General features: G+C 41.8%; 1 protein-coding gene across 1 annotated transcript; it reads left to right on the top strand.

Annotated features, from left to right (window-relative positions):
- The first annotated feature begins 442 nt into the window (after positions 1-442).
- Positions 443-18,850, top strand: LOC133619396 (long-chain-fatty-acid--CoA ligase ACSBG2-like). The gene is made up of 14 exons (XM_061980382.2): positions 443-1,032; positions 1,098-1,210; positions 3,905-4,188; positions 8,681-8,769; positions 9,024-9,144; positions 9,222-9,302; positions 9,372-9,521; positions 10,438-10,605; positions 10,674-10,855; positions 11,005-11,238; positions 11,532-11,743; positions 13,621-13,760; positions 13,844-14,087; positions 16,787-18,850. The coding sequence occupies exons 1-14, from the start codon at positions 986-988 to the stop codon at positions 16,870-16,872; spliced, it is 2,151 nt and encodes a 716-aa protein (XP_061836366.1). The 5' UTR covers positions 443-985; the 3' UTR covers positions 16,873-18,850.
- Positions 18,851-19,647: the final 797 nt, after the last annotated feature.

Genomic DNA, 19,647 nt, shown 5'->3' with positions numbered 1-19,647 from the left:
GGTGCGGCGTCTTCAGTAATGCGGACGCTGTATCGATCCGTTGTGGTGAAGAAGGAGCTGAGCCGGAAGGCAAAGCTCTCAATTTACCGGTTGATCTACGTTCCCATCCTCACCTATGGTCATGAGCTTTGGGTTATGACCGAAAGGACAAGATCACGGGTACAAGCGGCCGAAATGAGTTTCCTCCGCCGGGTGGCGGGGCTCTCCCTTAGAGATAGGGTGAGAAGCTCTGCCATCCGGGGGGAGCTCAAAGTAAAGCCGCTGCTCCTCCACATCGAGAGGAGCCAGATGAGGTGGTTCGGGCATCTGGTCAGGATGCCACCCGAGCGCCTCCCTAGGGAGGTGTTTAGGGCACGTCCGACCGGTAGGAGGCCGCGGGGAAGACCCAGGACACGTTGGGAAGACTATGTCTCCCGGCTGGCCTGGGAACGCCTCGGGTCCCACAGGAAGAGCTGGACGAAGTGGCTGGGGAGAGGGAAGTCTGGGCTTCCCTGCTTAGGCTGCTGCCCCCGCGACCCGACCTCGGATAAGCGGAAGAAGATGGATGGATGGATGGATGGATTTTTTTTTAAAAGCAGGAGGTTGCCTACAGCCACAGTTGTTAATGACAATGTTGTTGACCTATAGGAGACTTGATCAAATATATTTTTTGATTAGCGCATTCCTGGTGAATAACTGTGACCACTTTGTTGCAGTCTGACTGACCAGTAGATGGCGCCATTCCTCCCTAAGGAGGACATAAACATGCCAGAGGCTCTTCTGGCACTTTGACAAAGTATATGTTTGGGCTTCACTAGTATTTGGGCCAAAGGTGATTGAAGCCTGGAGGTTGCATGACAAAGATGTCCCAACGGCGTCTGGCCCGGAACTCCACAACGTTTCGACACAAAGATGGTTCAGTGTTGCAACGTGACTCGTATAAAAGAGCAGAGTCCTTCATCGGGACATTAATGCTCAAATTTTGTGTCGCAGCAGACAAGTGAAGATGGGTGATGCTGCGCTGAGCAACATGGCGGCGGCCCACGTGACAAGGTACTCGCCACGGACGCCAAACATCCCCATCAGCACATATGTTTTCAACATGTCTTCATTCCCAGCATGCCACACCACAATGGGGACCCTCTGGCCTTCTCTAGTCTCACCATTGACACGGCTTTAGCGCCCAGAAGGGGGACACATGAAGCTGGAGCACAAGAGGGACCCAAACCAGGTAACAAGGTCTCTTTTTTTATATTTAAATCAACATTTGTATTACATTATTTATTTTACACAAAATATATTTTTTTAAACAGTCGGAAAATATTAATATAACATTACAAAACTAATTAATGTTTGTTAATTATGCATTTAATTTGTATTATATTGATATTAATGATGTAGAAAGTACACTTTTATTTTATTACATATATTTTATTTGTTTATTCTGCTTTTTTAAATCAAAATGACAAACATAACTGAAATATTGTACACAATTTTTGGGGTAATATTTTACAAAACAATAAATGAGGATTAAATGTATACACCAATATATTCCAACCCTTATATTTAAGTATAAATGTTACTTTATGACATATGTTTATTATTAACAGTACCCTTTTCCACTGATTGGTTGGGGAGATCACATGATTCTAATGACCCAGTGTAGACCCTTTTAGGCAAAGAACTATACTAAGTAACATAAATTGCATTTAACAAAGAAAATCACATTTTAAAAGTGTCACCAAAAAGTAGCCAATCAGTGACAAAAGGTGATAATGTTGATTGAAAAGTTATACTCATGAAGAAAAGCACATTATATTAATAAAATAAACGACACAAGTTGCAGACACCACTTTCTTTCCTTCTTTCTGTATATATGAATAGTTATTACTATTATTAGTTATAACTTGATTAAACAGTAGAGTAATTTGTCGATGAGCTCTAAATATCTGCATTTATTGCCATCTAGTGTCTATTTTTTTTTAAAAGTCTGTGCGGTTTAAAATGAGTAAAACAACAATACAGTATTTTTTTTCAAATTGTTTTAGGTTAAGGTTACAAGTAGAGATGTCCGATAATGGCTTTTTTGCCGATATTCAGATATTGTCCAACTCTTAATTACCGATTCCGATATCAACCAATACCGATGTATACAGTCGTGGAACACATTAACACATTATTATGCCTAATTTTGTTGTGATGCCCCGCTTTTTTTTGATTGATTGAAACTTTTATTAGTAGATTGCACAGTACAGTACATATTCCGTACAATTGACCACTAAATGGTAACACCCGAATACGTTTTTCAACTTGTTTAAGTCGGTGTCCACGTTAATCAATTCATGCTGGATGCATTAAACAATGTAACAAGGTTTTCCAAAATGAATGAACTCAAGTTATGGGGAAAAAAATGCCAACATGGCACTGCCATATTTATTATTGAAGTCACAAAGTGCATTACTTTTTTTAACATGCCTCAAAACAGCAGCTTGGAATTTGGGACGTGCACTCCCTGAGAGAGCATGAGGAGGTTGAGGTAGGCGGGGTTGAGGTGGGGGGTAGGGGGTAGCGGGGGGTGTATATTGTAGCATCCCGGAAGAGTTAGTGTTGCAAGGGGTTCTGGGTATTTGTTCTGTTGTGTTTATGTTGTGTTACGGTGCGGATGTTCTCCCGAAATGTGTTTGTCATTCTTGTTTGGTGTGGGTTCACAGTGTGGCGCATATTTGTAACAGTGTTAATGTGTTTATATGGCCACCCTCAGTGTGACCTGTATGGCTGTTGACCAAGTACGTCTTGCATTCACTTGTGTGTGTGAAAAGCCGTAGATATTATGTGATTGGGCCGGCAGGTAAAGGCAGTGCCTTTAAGGTTTATCGGCGCTCTGTACTTCTCCCTACGTCCGTGTACACAGCGGCATTTGAAAAAGTCATACATTTTACTTTTTGAAACCGATACCGATAATTTCCGAACCGATACCGATAATTTCCGATATTACATTTTAAAGCATTTATCGGCCGCAAATATCGGCAACGCGATATTATTGGACATCTCTAGTTGCAAGGAAAGCTTAAAACATTGATAGAAAATTCATAAAATCACAAGTTATTGTGTAATGTTATTGAAAAAAAATCACAAAAAAACCCTGTGAAATTCTGCTGGCACTAAATACCATATGCATCTAAAGTTTTATAGGCACGCACACACGCACACGCACGCACGCACGCACGCACACACGCACACACACACACACACACACACACACACACACACAGGGACCAAGATTAACTTAGTTGCTAATGCACCTGACTACAAAATGGGTAATGAGTATAAAAATGTTTAAAGACTCCAATCCTTTAAGACAAAAAAACAACACAATTATTTCCCTTCAAGCATTAGTCGCAGGGAAAAAATGCAGCAGGTTTGTCGACTATTGACCCACTTCAGAAAGAGCTTTTCTGCACATATGCAACTTGCTTTTTGAGCTTCAAAGGCAAGGATACACAATTATGTACTCAATGGAAAATGATGCACACTGGCACACCAAATACAAAATAATATTATCAACAATAACACACACTTTAATCTAACAAGTTGTAGCTCACAGTGGTGTGAAACTAATGAATCTTCCTAATATTTTGGCTACCTTATTGGACTTACAGCCAAAGCATTTGCAGGTACGCCAAACAAATGCAAAGTAAATAAAATGGCTTCATTCTTCAAACCTGACAAGCAAGTATGCATGCGAGCTGCATATCTTCCTGCTGTATCTCAGGTATCAACAAGACCTCGCCTCCCTGGCCATTTAACACACCCACACGGGGAAGTCCAGCCATGCCTGCTCACCTGTGTCACTCCTCACTGTAGTCGTCCCAGTGTGAGTAGTCATCAATGGCGGGTAAATGCAGCTGCCCCTGTTGCCCCCAAGAGCCAAAGGCCATACCGCTGAGGCCGCAGGTTGCCGCGACGACCGCCCTGGCTCCGGCCGAGCAGCTGTGGACCACCAGCAGGGACAAGGCGGTAAGGCTGAGGATGGAAGACACGGGACCTGCGGCGGAGACTCCCCTCACCGTGCATCAGGCGTTCCTGGAGACGGTGCAGAGCTTCGGGGATCACCCGGCCTTGGCCCACAAGGACGACGGCCAGTGGGTGACGCTGAGCTGGAGGCAGTACTACGAGCAGTGTCGAGCGGCCGCCAAGAGCTTTCTGAAGGTTTGTTTGCATTAAACAGAAATTACTTTTGGACTAACACACACGTCTGGAGGCTTTCTTCTACTGTTACTGTTAATGCTATCTTATATTCTTCTGAATAATTACAAAACCCCAATAAAATGTACGTCAGGTTCGATGCGTACATTTGTCTTTGATGCAAATAAATATATTTGCAAAAGGTTAGTTGAAAAAAAAAAATTGTGTACACAAGTTCAGCAAACAGTAAAGTGTCTTCAATATTTACAAAAACTTTAAGCTTTGACTTTAAAATGTCCCGTTTACCAAAGTATGTACCTTGAACATTCTTTGTATTTGATGCTGAAGGTAGGTTGAAGACAAAATCTTCAAGTGTCACTGAACACTCTTTAAGTTCACTCTTGAAGTGATTTGACCACAATGAAAAAGACTGAAAAAATTTCCGGGGGTCTGGGGGACGAAGGCCCCCGAAGCTCCTGGTTTTTCACCAATTTAACATGCTAAAATTAACAAAGACAGCACCATTTTAGTGTTTAAAGACATGAAAACATCATTAATAGAACATACATAACCCAATTATCCTAATGAATCACTGTATATGGTTCAGTCCCAACAGTATTTAGTCACTAATATTTACATCTTGTGTTCATTTCACATCCACAGGTGTCACATTGATCAGTGTTATTATCTACAGTTTATTTACAGTATTACCACATTACTTCAGTTCACTTCACACATTAGCTTTCTCGGAGAGCCCTAACATGAGCTTTCCTTGCAAATTTCTGAGCAGCCTGCATTTTCCTTTTGGTCTCTGCTTTTGTAGCTTCTTTTTTGGATTTCACTGCCAACTTCTGCCTCTTGGACTCTCTCTCCACTTCCATCTGCTCTAGATCATACTTCCAAAGCCTTGAAACCTCGTGATCCATAGTCAATATTATCATGACACCACGTGCACAAAACCTTTCCGGGACGATCGATTTTCCGAATAAAATCACCGAACAAAGTCGTAACTTCCTTCTTCCCAACAGTATCAGCGATTTCCCTTTCCATCCAGTCCCATCGAAACTTATTTTTGACATGTTTATCAATTTCTTTTACTCCTAAAGCGTCCTTTCTCTCGAGAATCAACATCGTTTACATATGGAAAATGGCGGTAATAACCATTATGAATGATGACTTTATTAACGTCATCATTCATAACAGATGTCCTGATTGGTCACAAGGAACATATCGACCAATCAACTACGGCGTAATATAAACTACGTCTCGAATCTTGATTTAGGGTCGGAAAAAAACCCGGAAAAACGGGAGATAAATTTTTTTTTCTTTCCCGAGATTAAAAAAGACGGAATTCCGACTTTAGACGGAAAAATCACATGCCTGCTTAGTGTTTACCAAAAATAAAAACGTTATGTGGACGGAAGACTCCACATCGTTTACAGAACACGTAGATTGGGTTCACTGGAGAATAAATCGCTCTCTCTTCGACGCGTACAAAAATACGACCATGAGGTTAGTTGAAGACAAAATGATCTTCAATGTTCAAAGTGTACAACTTTAATGTTTTTAGGATTTACAAAAATACGTAATAGTTATCTTTGATGTTTGCAATAATACATGCACGTTGTTAGTTAAGGATAAATTATTCTGCAAAGTTTACTACAAAGCTTGGGTCGTTAAACACTCCTAAGTTCTTACAAAATTAGAACACTGAAGACTCTAAATCATTGACAAAAACACATACATTGGGTTCATTAAAGAATAAATCGCTATCTCTTTGAGGCGTACAAAAATACGACCATAAGGTTAGTTGAGGACAAAATAATAAAAAACGCGTACATTAAGATCATCCAAAACTTTAATGTCCTCACTTCTTACGAAAATATGTATGTTTGGTTAATTAAGCACTTTGAATCTTCTTTGTTATCATCGTCTTTAGCATATAAACGCGTACATTAGCCTCATTCAAGACTTTATATGAGCTTCAATGTTTACAAAAAACAACGTGACTCTAAATCGTATTCAGTATTACGAAAACGCGTACATCGGCTTTATTTGACGACTAAGTAGTCTTTTATAGCATAATATGTACATTAAGTACCTTGAAGACACATTTGTCAATGACTCCCTTAACATTTACATGATTAGGGTTGTTGAAGACTACATTTTTCAGTATTTACAAAGTAAGAATGTTAGGCTCAAGATGTTTACAAAACCTTGTAAATTAGGTTTACAGAAGACAAAACCCTTTTTAGTGTTTACGAAAACACGTACGTGATGTTAGTTGAAGACTAAATCATGTTTGATGTTTAGGAAAACAGTTTTGTTAGGTTCACTGAAGACTCTAAACCAGGGGTCAGCAACCTTTACCACTCAAAGAGCCATTTTGACCAGTTTCACAAATTAAAAAAAACAATGGGAGCCACAAAAATCTTTTGATATATAAAATGAAATAACACTACATACAAAGTTTTATTTTTGCTTTGCGCAATGTATAAACCAAGGGTCTCAGACACGCGGCCCACACCTTAAAATGAAAATTAAATGTTAGTGCGGCCCACGAGTTTTAAATGAATGGCGCTTGACATCATCACCCTCTTGATTTTTCCGGCAGACTACGAATTTCGGTGCAACTTTTCTCTCGAACGTGCCGCCGTGATGGTGCGGCATTTAGCGCCCATTACAACTAGCGTGGCGGCCCTGCCACACGTTGTTTAAGGCTTCTGCTTGCTCATGTAAGTGAAAGTAATTCATACCTGCTCAACAACCACACAGGTTACACTGACGGTGGTGGTATACATTTTTTTTAAAGTAGCCCGGAAGAGTCAGGGCTGCATGGGATTCTAGGTATTTGTTCTGTTGTGTTTATGTTGTGTTAAGGTGCAGATGTTCTCCCGAAATGTGTTTGTCATTCTTGTTTGGTCGCATTATTAGTAAGAGTGTTAAAGTTGTTTTATATGGCCACCGTCAGTGTAACCTGTGTGGCTGTTGAACAAGTATGCCTTGCTGTCACTTACGTGTTGAAGTAGAAGATGCATATAACAAAAGACTGGGCTGGCATGATTTTTGTAAAGATTGTAGAGGACGCCAAATGCTGTACCATCATGGCACCCCCTTATTAATATTGTTAGGGTGAAAATCGGAGAATATTAATCCCGGGAATTTTCTGCGAGAGGCACCGAAATCCGGAAGTCTCCCCCGGAAAATCGGGAAGGTCGGCAAGTATGCAGCTGAGCCGCATCAGAGTGATCAAAGAGCCGCATGCGGCTCCGGAGCCGAAAGTTGCCGACCCCTGCTCTCAACTCAGGGGTGTCAAAAATGCAGCCTAGGATCAAAACCTCAATTGTTGATACTTACAACTAATAATTACACAAAGCTTTGTCTTTAAATATGTAAACTTCCATCGTCACTCCTTACTTTGGTCTCGGTGAATTGCGGATTTTGAAATAGCATTCCTATTAAAATGTTGTAGGTTTTAGAGTGTTTTAGGAGCATATGAAGTGTGTGTAAAAGCTGTGTGGATGATTTATAAAGACTTTAAATGCATATAAAATTAATAGCCTCCCTAATTTGCAGAATTTCACCTCGCACATAACCCCTGTGATAATTGTGGTAACACTGTAGCCTTTTTAGAAAATAAAACAAATATCAATATAGCCCCCACATTCTTTGATTTTTTTAGTCTTCAATGTTAATGAAAACTCGTAAGTTGACTTTATTGAAGACTTAAGTCTTTAGTATTGACCACAACTCGTTGTAAACTAATTGAATACTTGAAATAGCCTATTCCTCCAAGACACGTACGGTATGCAAGGTATGCTAGGTGTTTACAAAACGTTAAGTTGGATTCACTGACTTTAAGTAAATGAAACCGCTTCTTAAGCCAACAATGAATTGAAGTACTAAACTACTGAGAATTGCTAATGAAATTGTAGCGTCTGAATTAACTAACGTTAAGATTCCGTATGAAACTGTGCACACACACACACACATAGTATGTTATCAAGTGTCAATCGCTTTTGTCGTGCTTGTAAGCAACACAGCTACCAGACAGACGCCAGCTCACCTGCATGTTCCCTCAACCGGTCAGACATATTGTATTCTATTGTGTTATAAGTATTTATTTACTTAGTATTTATTTATAGACACGGATTACAAACTACTGTAAGATGACCTGGATCGCATCAGAACACTCTGTCACACTCACTCAATATCTATGCTGTATATAATAACAGCATTTTAATTCTGTTTTTCCTGTTTGCTGCTTTGAAATGAAGAACAATTCAGGGAATTCTGGCCGCCCAGAACCTACTGAGCTACACCTAAACTATCACCATCATCTCTCAAGGGAATCTAATACTGTTCATGGGTGTGTGTTATCTACAGCTTGCATTACAGATCCCGTTTCAAGGCTGTGTTTGTGCCACAAACAGCTTACGAAACTTGATGTAGGTCAAAAGTAACGGAGGCAAAGTGTCGTAAGTGCCATTAAAAATGCTTCTGTGACTTCTCTCAGCTGGGCCTGGAACGATACCATGGTGTGGGGATCCTGGGGTTCAATGCCCCCGAGTGGTTCATCGCAGACATGGGCTGCATTTTCGCCGGGTAAGGCTCTAGAAACTGAACAACAGGTGTTGTTTGCAGGTGCAACAATGCACCTGTGTACAGTGACTTGACATCTTTTGGCCCTACATTTTATCGCTTACATCAAAACCCTATGTTGTTACATTGCTTAGACAGTTAGATGACTATCAAGATGACATGACTATATTAAATTATATACATTACTGATGAATCTTAAGGTTATTGTCCTGTTTCTTTACGATCTGCTTACTTGAATGACCCGATGTGTGTTTCAGGGGCCTGGCAACAGGTATTTACACCACCAACACACCTCCAGCTTGTCTGGATGTCGCTCGAAACTCAGAAGCCAACATCCTGGTCGTGGAGAACCAAAAGCAGCTTGATAAAATCCTGCAGGTGTGGAATGCTTGTATGATCTCAATGGCGGTCTGGCACAGACTCAACCCCGCCTGTTAACTGATCTGTTTCCACAGATCCAAAATGAGCTGCCACATCTTAAAGCAATCGTCCAATACAAAGGCGAGCTGCAGCAACAACTACCATCCCTCTATACGGTACGGTTGCAGTTTCTTAAGAGGATGCAGGCATGGTCTTTAACGGTTTCACATGCACTTTTACTTCAGTGGGCAGACTTCATGAAGCTGGGCGAGGATGTCCCTGACAAGGACCTAGACGATTCTATCAACAGTCTTCGTGCTAACGAATGCTGCACCCTCATCTATACGTCAGGAGCCACTGGGCCCCCAAAAGGAGTCATGTTGAGCCACGACAACGTGAGTGACTGGTCTTTTTGATTTTTGACAAAGAATGCTGTATTTGTCTTTAAAAAAAACTGATGGCTGGTAGTACTTTTCAAGAGCTGGGGCTATGTTCAAACTACAATGGGATCACGGGATTTAGCATTTTGGGAAAGTTTATTCCAGAGTACAGGAGAATCCAGAATATAATTTCCTGAATCCCTGGACCAGTTTTTCCAACCAGTCCATCCATAACTTTGTGGACTTGGATTTCAAACCGTGCTCCACCTATGGGACTAACATACTCAGTTCCTGTCCATTCTAAGCAGGACTTCGGTACGCATTTGCAATGACGGTTGTTAACAGAAGACACTGTCGTCTTTATGGACAGAACTTGTAGGTGCTTTTAAATTGTAGAGGGCGTCCCGCTGGGTGGCTTTATGTTCCACTCTCTGCTCCTTGGAGGTGACATGGTCCAGATGGCGTTGTCAAGCTGTAACCTTCTCTATTATCTGGATTAAGATGAGACACTGTAGTTTTAAATCTGTGGCCCTAACTGCCACTTGGAAAAGGGTGGAGTGTGCTCTCTGAGTCGGGACTGGAGTTCTGACTCAAGCGGATAAATTCAAATACCTTTCGGTCTTGTTCAAGAGTGAGAAAAATAGGAATCTTGAGATATACAGAAGGACGGATGTAGTGTCCACAGTCATAGGGTCTTTAAAGGTAGTGACCAAAAATCAAGATCACAGATACGAGGACTGGAAATGAGCTCACCCTTCAAGGCTGGACTCAGGCAGGAGGTCTTTTTTAATTCAACCCAGTCGAGATAGTGGAACTGTCCTTCTTGTTGGACAACGGGGTTGATTTGAGGAACTCCTGGCAGAGGTTTATCAATATGTCTCCATGCTTCAGTTCAAAAACAACTAACAACTTGTACTTTCCTTGTGTGTAGCTCACATGGACAGCCCAAAGAGCAGGAATACAGGTCAACCTGAAATACGCTGAGGAGATTGTGGTCAGTTATCTACCGCTCAGCCACGTGGCGGCACAAGTCAATGACATGTACATAACCATGAGGTTTGGAGCCACCACCTATTTCGCAGAGCCGGATGCCCTCAAGGTGTGGTTAGCCAATGTTGTCCAAATGGTTCGGAAATGTTCTTGACCAAGATGTGATTTTCCCTAAAGGGCTCATTGGTAACAACGCTGAAAGAGGTGTCTCCCACCTCGTTCCTTGGAGTTCCTCGCATTTGGGAGAAGATGCAGGAGAAAATGAAGGCTGCCGGAGCCAAGGTGTCTCCGCTAAAGAAGAGTGTGGCCGACTGGGCCAAGTCCATCGGATTGCAGTACAACTACAGTGCCATGAAGGGGTGAGACGAAAGACATGCTCTTGGTTTGGTATCTTTCAAATACCTTGGGATTTCAGACCAATTCAGCAAGTGACCCAAATGACATGCCTGCCTTTCTAGCACTGTACAGTATATTCCTGTCTTTATTATTCAAATATTTGTGGTGACAGGGAAAATCGTGTTCCATGGGGCTTCATGCTGGCTAACCAAGTGGTCTTCAAGAAGGTGCAAGCTGCCCTGGGCCTTGGGCGCTGCAGGACTTTGTTTACAGGCTCGGCCCCCATCTCCAAAGGCACACTGGATTATTTTATGAGTCTCAACATGCCATTGATGGAACTTTACGGCATGAGTGAAAGCACTGGTCCACACACCATCTCCACAAATTCGGACTACCAGATCGGCAGGTCAGCATATAAGCTCCATCTTGGACGTATTTGAACCACAATAACAGATTTTTCCCTTAAAAATTATTCCAAACAACATGTAAACAATAGTTCCGCATGTTTGTTAGCATTTAATATCAAAGGATTTTGGAAAAGAAGTATGACGCAAGGATTTTTCTATTTTAACTTCGTAAATAAGCGTGAATTCACGTCCACACTAACTATTTGTGAACCATCTCACATTCTTTTTGACTTATGTGGTGTTTTTGTCCTATTGTCAAAACAAGCTAACTCTTTTTTAACTGCCCTCCTAGCTGCGGGAAGGCAATGGCAGGCTGCAAGGTGAAGCTAGACAAAGAAGACAAAGGAAACGGAGAGATCTGTTTCTGGGGGAGGAACATCTTCATGGGCTACCTAAACAAGCCTGACCAAACAAATGAGGCATTGGACCAGGACGGATGGCTGCACTCTGGCGACGTGGGAAAGGTTGCGCAAAACTTTCTGTTCATCACAGGGAGGATTAAAGGTGACAACCCAAGTAATGTAATTACAATACTTTTTACTGCATTATTATTTGTATTTTTGATCAAGGCCACTGTGAAGACAGACAACTAAGAATATAGTTATTATATCACCTGGATATAGTTTTATGAAAAAAGTCACAATTTTAAGTGAACTAAGTCAAAATACTATGTGACTAAAGTACAGTTGTCAAAATTACCAAGTTAACTTGTGATTAATCACAAAAAACTATCGCATTAATCATGTACATGCTCAGACTAATCATGTATTATAATCATCATGTATGTCATACTTGCCAACCTTGAGACCTCCGAATTCGGGAGATGGGGGGTGGGGTTTGGTGGTAGCGGGGGGTGTATATTGTAGCCCGGAAGAGTTAGGGCAGTAAGGGGTTCTGGGTATTTGTTCTGTTGTGTTTATGTTATGTTACAGTGCGGATGTTCTCCCGAAATGTGTTTGTCATTCTTGTTTGGTGTGGGTTCACAGTGTGGCGCATATTTGTAACAGTGTTAAAGTTGTTTATATGGCCTCAGTGTGACTTGTATGGCTGTTGATCAGGTATGCTTTGCAGTCACTTACGTGGAAGCCGCATACAACACGTGACTGTGCCGGCACGCTGTTTGTATGGAGAAAAAGCGACGGCGGGTTGTAGAGGATGCTAAAGGCAGTGCCATCACGGTACACCCTCAATAATGTCGTCTAGGTGAAAACCGGGAGAAATTCGGGAGAATGGTTGCCCCGGGAGATTTTCGGGAGGGGCACTGAAATTCGGGAGTCTCCCGGAAAAATTGTGAGGGTTGGCAAGTATGATGTATGTATCATTTATTTTCACCGTACAAACTCTTTTACCACACCGCTCGCGGTCAGTGATCAGATCCAAAGATATGTCAATACAAAAATTAGTGAGAAGACTCCGACTGGTGTGCTTGCCAACGGACGTGACGACAGGCTGTCCTCACTCAGGTCCGCATGGACCTGGAGGGGGCGTGCCTTAAGTCCGGCTGGAAATCGGGAGAAATTCGAGAGAATGGTTGTCCCGGGAGATTTTGGGGAGAGGCTCTGAAATTCGGGAGTCTCCCGGAAAATTCGGGAGGGTTGGCAATAATGGTGCTCGCTGGCAAATTTCACTCCAAAATACAGCCTGGAAGAACTTCAGATAAAACTGTGACCAAGTTTTATGCAAATAAATGACATGCATTCAAGTAAAACGTTTAAAACCTTCCTAAATGACCTTCTGACAGTAAATTTGCATTTGTGTACAAATGTTTGGGTCTTTTCTTTAGCAAAATTTAATTATAACAGTAATCATCTGTGATTAATCGCGATTTATCATGAATAATCAAATTAAAAACATTTATTATTTGACAGCTTTAGAATAGAGCCAATCTTTTACAAAAATAATTGAGAGAAAGTTAGAATTTTTCGGAAGACTGAAAGTAACTTTGTGAATTAAGAAACATGTTACTTGATGATAAAAGTATAAATATTCACTGAATAAAGCTATGAATATATCATGAAAAAATAATATTTTTAAGAATAGAGTGGTTATTGGAATAAAGAAACCAAATTTAAAAAACAAACACAAATCTGAATTTTTTTTAAAACAAATCTAAATTGTATATATTATGTCATTTGGATATTCTGAAGTCTATAAGAATAACATTTAATATTACAGGAACAAAATCAGAATATAAAAAGACAAGTCACATTTTTGCGAGAATGAATCTGTACTTCTTTGTGAATAAATTTTTCAGAAAAACAACTTATTCAATGAGAAAGAGGTTTAAATATTACGACTACTTCTCAGTGGTCTGATGAAAAATAAAAAAACCCGTTTAACAGGTGATGATGATGATGTGTTTGTTTGGCCTCCAACCACAGAGATAATCATCACAGCAGGAGGTGAGAACGTGGCGCCTGTGCCCATCGAGGACTTAATGAAGGCTGAGGTAGGCATCATCAGCAACGCCATGTTGATCGGCGACAGACGCAAGTTCCTCTCCATGCTGCTCACGCTCAAGGTAAGTGCGAGCCCGCTGGTGAAGCTGATAACTCCAGGAATTAGAATAGTTTCAAAAAGTGAACTCATTGTCTGCTGCCATAGTGTGCTGTGAATGAAAACGGCGAACCAACGGATCAGCTGACCGACGAGGCCATAACATTCAGCCGAGAGACTGGCGTGAGTGCCACCAAGGTGTCCGAGATCATGGACAACAAGGAGCCAGCTGTCTACAAGGCCATCCAAGAAGGCATGGAGCGTGTCAACGCCAAGGCCACGTCAAACGCACAGAAGGTCCAAAAGTTTGTCATCCTGGGAAAAGACTTCTCCATTCCTGGAGGGGAGCTCGGTGAGTGTGAGCAGGGGTGTGGCACCTATATCAATCCTCTTTTGCACAGAGATCTTGAGATATTTAGGCAGAAGTCTTTGAAGTCTTAGTAGGGGTGGAACGCTTCACAAAATCCAAAGTTTGGCTCAGGTTGCAAAGATAGGAGGTGACTCTCCCCTCCTCACCGTCTTTGTCAACAAGAGTCTTCAGTACTTTTCAGTTTTTCACCACTGAGGCTGGGGGGTGAACGTTTTTTCCTAGCTTTCCTACCCGACTCTTTCCTTCTTGACTGTCAATTGACACACCTGGGTGTCTGCGGATGACCTGACAGGATGGATGTGTTACCGGGAAAGAAGGGGGCTCCATCACTCGGAAGCACTCGGTCCTGGGTCCTGAAGTTGGCCGCTGTAAAGTCCAGAGAGCGACCGCCTTGGGAGGCATACTTGCCAACCTTGAGACCTCCGAATTCGGGAGATGGGGGTGTGGTGGGGGCGCGGCCAGGAGGCGGGGTTAGGGGGGGAGGAGTATATACGATGGATACTGCTCTCCAAAATAGTCTCTCTCTTTTTGATGAAATAACATTAGAGGAATTGTTACGGCGTGTAAACGGGATAAAACAAACATGTTTACTTGACCCACTTCCTGGGAAACTTATCAAGGAGCTTTTTGTATTATTAGGCCCATCAGTGCTAAATATTATAAACGTATCACTTTCCTCTGGCACTGTTCCCCCAGCATTCAAAAAAGACATATGCGGTCCTCTCCAAGGTTTCTCATAGTCATTCACATCGACGTCCCACTGGGTTGTGAGTTTTTCCTTGCCCTTATGTGGGCTCTGTACCGCGGATGTCGTTGTGGCTTGTGCAGCCCTTTGAGACACTTGTGATTTAGGGCTACATAAATAAACATTAATTGATTGATTTAACTACTATGATGACTTTCTTCTCGATGTGTCCTGAGCTAAGGTCATGCACCAACCTACTCTTCTATATGGGTCTGCATGTTATTTTATTTGTATTATTATATCTGAGTCTGTGTATTTCAGGGGTGCTCACACTTTTTCTGCAGGCGAGCTACTTTTCAATTGATCAAGTCGTGGGGATCTACCTCATTCATATATATCATTTATATTTACTTATTTATGAAATATATGTTTTTGTTAACAAGTTAAAGGTGTTTAATGATAATGCAAGCATGTTTAACACATATAGTTAATATTGTTAATACATTAAAGGTGTTTAATGATAATACAAGTATGTTTAATCCATATAGTTAATATTGTTAACAAGTTAAAGGTGTTTAAAGATAAGGCAAGCATGTTTAACACATATAGTTGATATTGTTAACAAGTTAAAGGTGGTTAAAGATAATACAAGCATGTTTAACACAAATAGTTAATATTGTTAACAACTTAAATGTGGTTAAAGATAAAACAAGCATGTTTAACACATATAGTTAATATTGTTAACAAGTTAAAGGTGGTTAAAGATAATACAAGCATGTTTAACACATATAGTTAATATTGTTAACAACTTAAAGGTGTTTAAAGATAATACAAGCATGTTTAACACATATAGTTAATATTGTTAACAAGTTAAAGGTGGTTAAAGATAATACAAGCATGTTTAACACAAATAGATTCCTTTCTTTCATGAAGACAAGAATATAAGTTGGTGTATTACCTGATTCTGATGACTTGCATTGATTGGAATCAGACAGTGGTGATGATAACGTCCGCATTTTCGAATGCAGGAGAAAAAAAGTCCTCCTTTCTGTCAAATACCACATGAAAGTGGTTGGTTTTTGGCATCTTATTTGTCCAGCTTCCGTACTCCTTTGTATACACTTTACAAGAAATACATTGTCGGCAAACTCCGTAGCTTGCTAGCTTGTGCACGTCAGCTTTCTGAGACTCTTATTTTGGTAGCGCAGGCAGGATGAAGCACAGCTTTTATTGTGCAACTGTGCAGTCGGTCTTTGGAGTTTTGACGACAGGTACGGCGCCAGAGTCTGTTGAAATAAAGTGTTTCTCGCCTTCCAGTCGGTAATTTTAATGAGCTGGCAGCAGCCAGCGTCATCTCAGAAGACCCTCGGGTGCCGTGAATGTCAATCAAGTGACGAAAGTGACGTCATAGTGAAGATTTATGATCGCTCATTTTTAGGACTATTTTTTTAATGCCTGGCTGGTGATCGACTGACACACCCTCCGAGATCGACCGGTAGATCGCGATCGACGTAATGAGCACCCCTGGTCTAGCGGGACAGACGATAGTTATGTCAAAGAAAATGCGGTCAGTTATAAATTAATTTATGTTTCTGGGCGGCTCGTTAGCAAACGCGTCACACTGCTACTGGTCCCCGGACCAAGGGTATGGGGCCACTGTTGTAAACAGGCCACAGTGACATTTTCTTTAGACCACGACCTCGTAAAGCCTGAACCGGTAGTGCCTCCGCTGGTTGAAACCAGGTAGAGCACTTTATTTTTGCAAAAGTTATAACCAAAGACTATTTTTTTACCATTTCTGGAACGCAGCCCTTCGTGGCCTCATCAGCTTCCAATCAAGGTCATGGCATTCCAGGCGACATTCCAGCAGCTTTCTAAAGCAGATCAAATCACACTGAGTTTCGGGTGGAATGTTTACGTCTTTCTTTCTGTCTCTGTGTGTGTGTGTGTGTGTGTGTGTGTGTGTGTGTGTGTGTGTGTGTGTGTGTGCATGCAGGGCCCACCATGAAGCTGAGGAGGCCTATTGTCGTCAACATGTACAAAGACAAAATTGAGGAGATGTACTCCGACGAAAAAAACTGAAGCTCCATTGAAGACCTCCACCAATTTTCTGTGAAGAAAAAAAGGACAACCTTGTAGCTACAAACAAAAAGCTGCTCTCCATTTTTGTTGTTGTTCCAGAGAATTATTTAAGTTCGCCCTAAAACATTTACGTGCACTATTTTCTTTTGTTTTTTGTAAATAAAACCACCCAATCACGGCCAAAGCGTGACACTAAGTCACATGACTCACTCAACACTTAAAGGGGAACTGACCTTTTTTTTGGAATTTTGCATATCGTTCACAATTATTATGAAAGACATGTATTTTTTTAATGCGTTCTAACATGTAAATAAAAGTATGCTTACAGCCCTATAATTCGTCTATAAAACCCCATAAAAAAACATCCAAAAAGCGCCAAACAATACAATGTTTACATTTCGTGACTTGAATATTAAACAAGTATTAGTGATATTGTTATTATAAGCGCTAAAACAGAAACTATTTATAGCGGCGCCGTGATCACCAGCTTGCGTGCCAATGTTGACATGATCGACTGATCAGCTGCTTCCTTGCTCGTCAAACTTTATTGTAGATCATAAATCATGCCTCTCACCTGGATAGTAGAAGAACAAGGACATATTCCAACAAGTTGGTACATTTTGACAGCCAATTTAGAACCTGGAAATGGCGAGAACGACACGAAAAGACGCTTGGTTCCACCCCCCTTTTCTTTGTGAGGATTACGAGTCATTCTTCATCTAAATGGGAATTTATAACATCCTAGCAGTCTGCATCCTAATGACAGCAGACCTTGTACAGTACGTGATTATTCATTATGTTTGTTGGCTCTTATAAAGTTTGCACTGAGTAGTAATTAGTGATGTAGTTTAAAAAAAAAAAAAGCTAACATAGTGATGCATTTTTTAAATTAACATGCTTAAAATGATCAAAATACATAAATATTAAATGTTATTATAAATGTGCCCGTTACTACATTATATATATGCTGACATCATCTTAATGGAGGTGTTTGGATGTTTTTTAAGGGCTTCATAGGCAGAATAGAATTTAAAATGCATTAAAAAAATACATTTGTCGTAATGTCTTTCATTATGATTGTGAACAATTGGCAACATTTCCCCAAAAATTCCCCTTTAAAGCCACGTTTGGCTGGCGTAGATAGGGTGACTTGGCAATCTATTAGGAACATCGTAATTGTGAAATTAATAAGAATATGTATGATAAATATACCGTATTTTTCGGAGTATAAGTCGCACCTGCCGAAAATGCATAATAAAGAAGGAAAAAACCATATATAAGTCGCACTGGAGTACAAGTCGCATTTTTTGGGGAAATTTATTTGATAAAAGCCAACACCAAGATTAGACATTTGAAATGCAATTTAAGAGGAATAAAGAATAGTGAACAGGCTGAATAAGTGTACGTTATATGAGGCATAAATAAACAACTGAGAACGTGCCTGGTATGTTAACGTAACATATTATGGTAAGAGTCATTCAAATAACTATAACATATAGAACATGCTATACGTTTACCAAACAATCTGTCACTCCTAATCACTAAATCCCATGAAATCTTATACGTCTAGTCTCTTACGTCCATCCATCCATCCATCTTCTTCCGCTTATCCGAGGTCGGGTCGCGGGGGCAGCAGCCTAAGCAGGGAAGCCCAGACTTCCCTCTCCCCAGCCACTTCGTCCAGCTCCTACCGGGGGATCCCGAGGCGTTCCCAGGCCAGCCGGGAGACATAGTCTTCCCAACATGTCCTGGGTCTTCCTCGTGGCCTCCTACCGGTCAGACATGCCCTAAACACCTCCCTAGGGAGGCGCTCGGGTGGCATCCTGACCAGATGCCCGAACCACCTCATCTGGCTCCTCTCGATGTGGAGGAGCACCGGCTTTACTTTGAGCTCCCCCCGGATGACAGAGCTTCTCACCCTATCTCTAAGGGAGAGCCCCGCCACCCGGCGGAGGAAACTCATTTCGGCCGCTTGTACCCGTGATCTTGTCCTTTCGGTCATAACCCAAAGCTCATGACCATAGGTGAGGATGGGAACGTAGATCGACCGGTAAATTGAGAGCTTTGCCTTCCGGCTCAGCTCCTTCTTCACCACAACGGATCGATACAGCGTCCGCATTACTGAAGATGCCGCACCGATCCGCCTGTCGATCTCACGATCCACTCTTCCCTCACTCGTGAACAAGACTCCGAGGTACTTGAACTCCTCCACTTGGGGCAAGATCTCCTCCCCAACCCGGAGATGGCACTCCACCCTTTTCCGGGCGAGAACCATGGACTCGGACTTGGAGGTGCTGATTCTCATCCCAGTTGCTTCACACTCAGCTGCGAACCGATCCAGTGAGAGCTGAAGATCCTGGCCAGATGAAGCCATCAGGACCACATCATCTGCAAAAAGCAGAGACCTAATCCTGCAGCCACCAAACCGGATCCCCTCAACGCCTTGACTGCGCCTAGAAATTCTGTCCATAAAAGTTATGAACAGAATCGGTGACAAAGGGCAGCCTTGGCGGAGTCCAACCCTCACCGGAAACGTGTCCGACTTACTGCCGGCAATGCGAACCAAGCTCTGACACTGAGCATACAGGGAGCGGACCGCCACAATCAGACAGTCCGAAACCCCATACTCTCTGAGCATTCCCCACAGGACTTCCCGAGGGACACGGTCGAATGCCTTCTCCAAGTCCACAAAGCACATGTAGACTGGTTGGGCAAACTCCCATGCACCCTCAAGGACCCTGCCGAGAGTATAGAGCTGGTCCACAGTTCCACGAC

The sequence above is a fragment of the Nerophis lumbriciformis genome, linkage group LG20 (assembly GCF_033978685.3).
Source record: "Nerophis lumbriciformis linkage group LG20, RoL_Nlum_v2.1, whole genome shotgun sequence".
NCBI classification, from domain to species: domain Eukaryota; kingdom Metazoa; phylum Chordata; class Actinopteri; order Syngnathiformes; family Syngnathidae; genus Nerophis; species Nerophis lumbriciformis.
The sequence above is the reverse complement of the archived record's forward strand: the minus strand, read 5'-3'. Positions and strand labels throughout refer to the sequence as shown.

What these genes read in the sequence shown, in the direction of transcription:
- LOC133619396 (XM_061980382.2), top strand. Translation starts at nt 986, where the DNA reads ATGGGTGATGCTGCGCTGAGCAACATGGCGGCGGCCCACGTGACAAG. An exon ending in AGCTTGATAAAATCCTGCAG is followed by an intron (nt 9,145 to 9,221) that starts GTGTGGAATGCT and finishes CTGTTTCCACAG; the next exon opens with ATCCAAAATGAGCTGCCACA. An exon ending in TCATGTTGAGCCACGACAAC is followed by an intron (nt 9,522 to 10,437) that starts GTGAGTGACTGG and finishes CCTTGTGTGTAG; the next exon opens with CTCACATGGACAGCCCAAAG.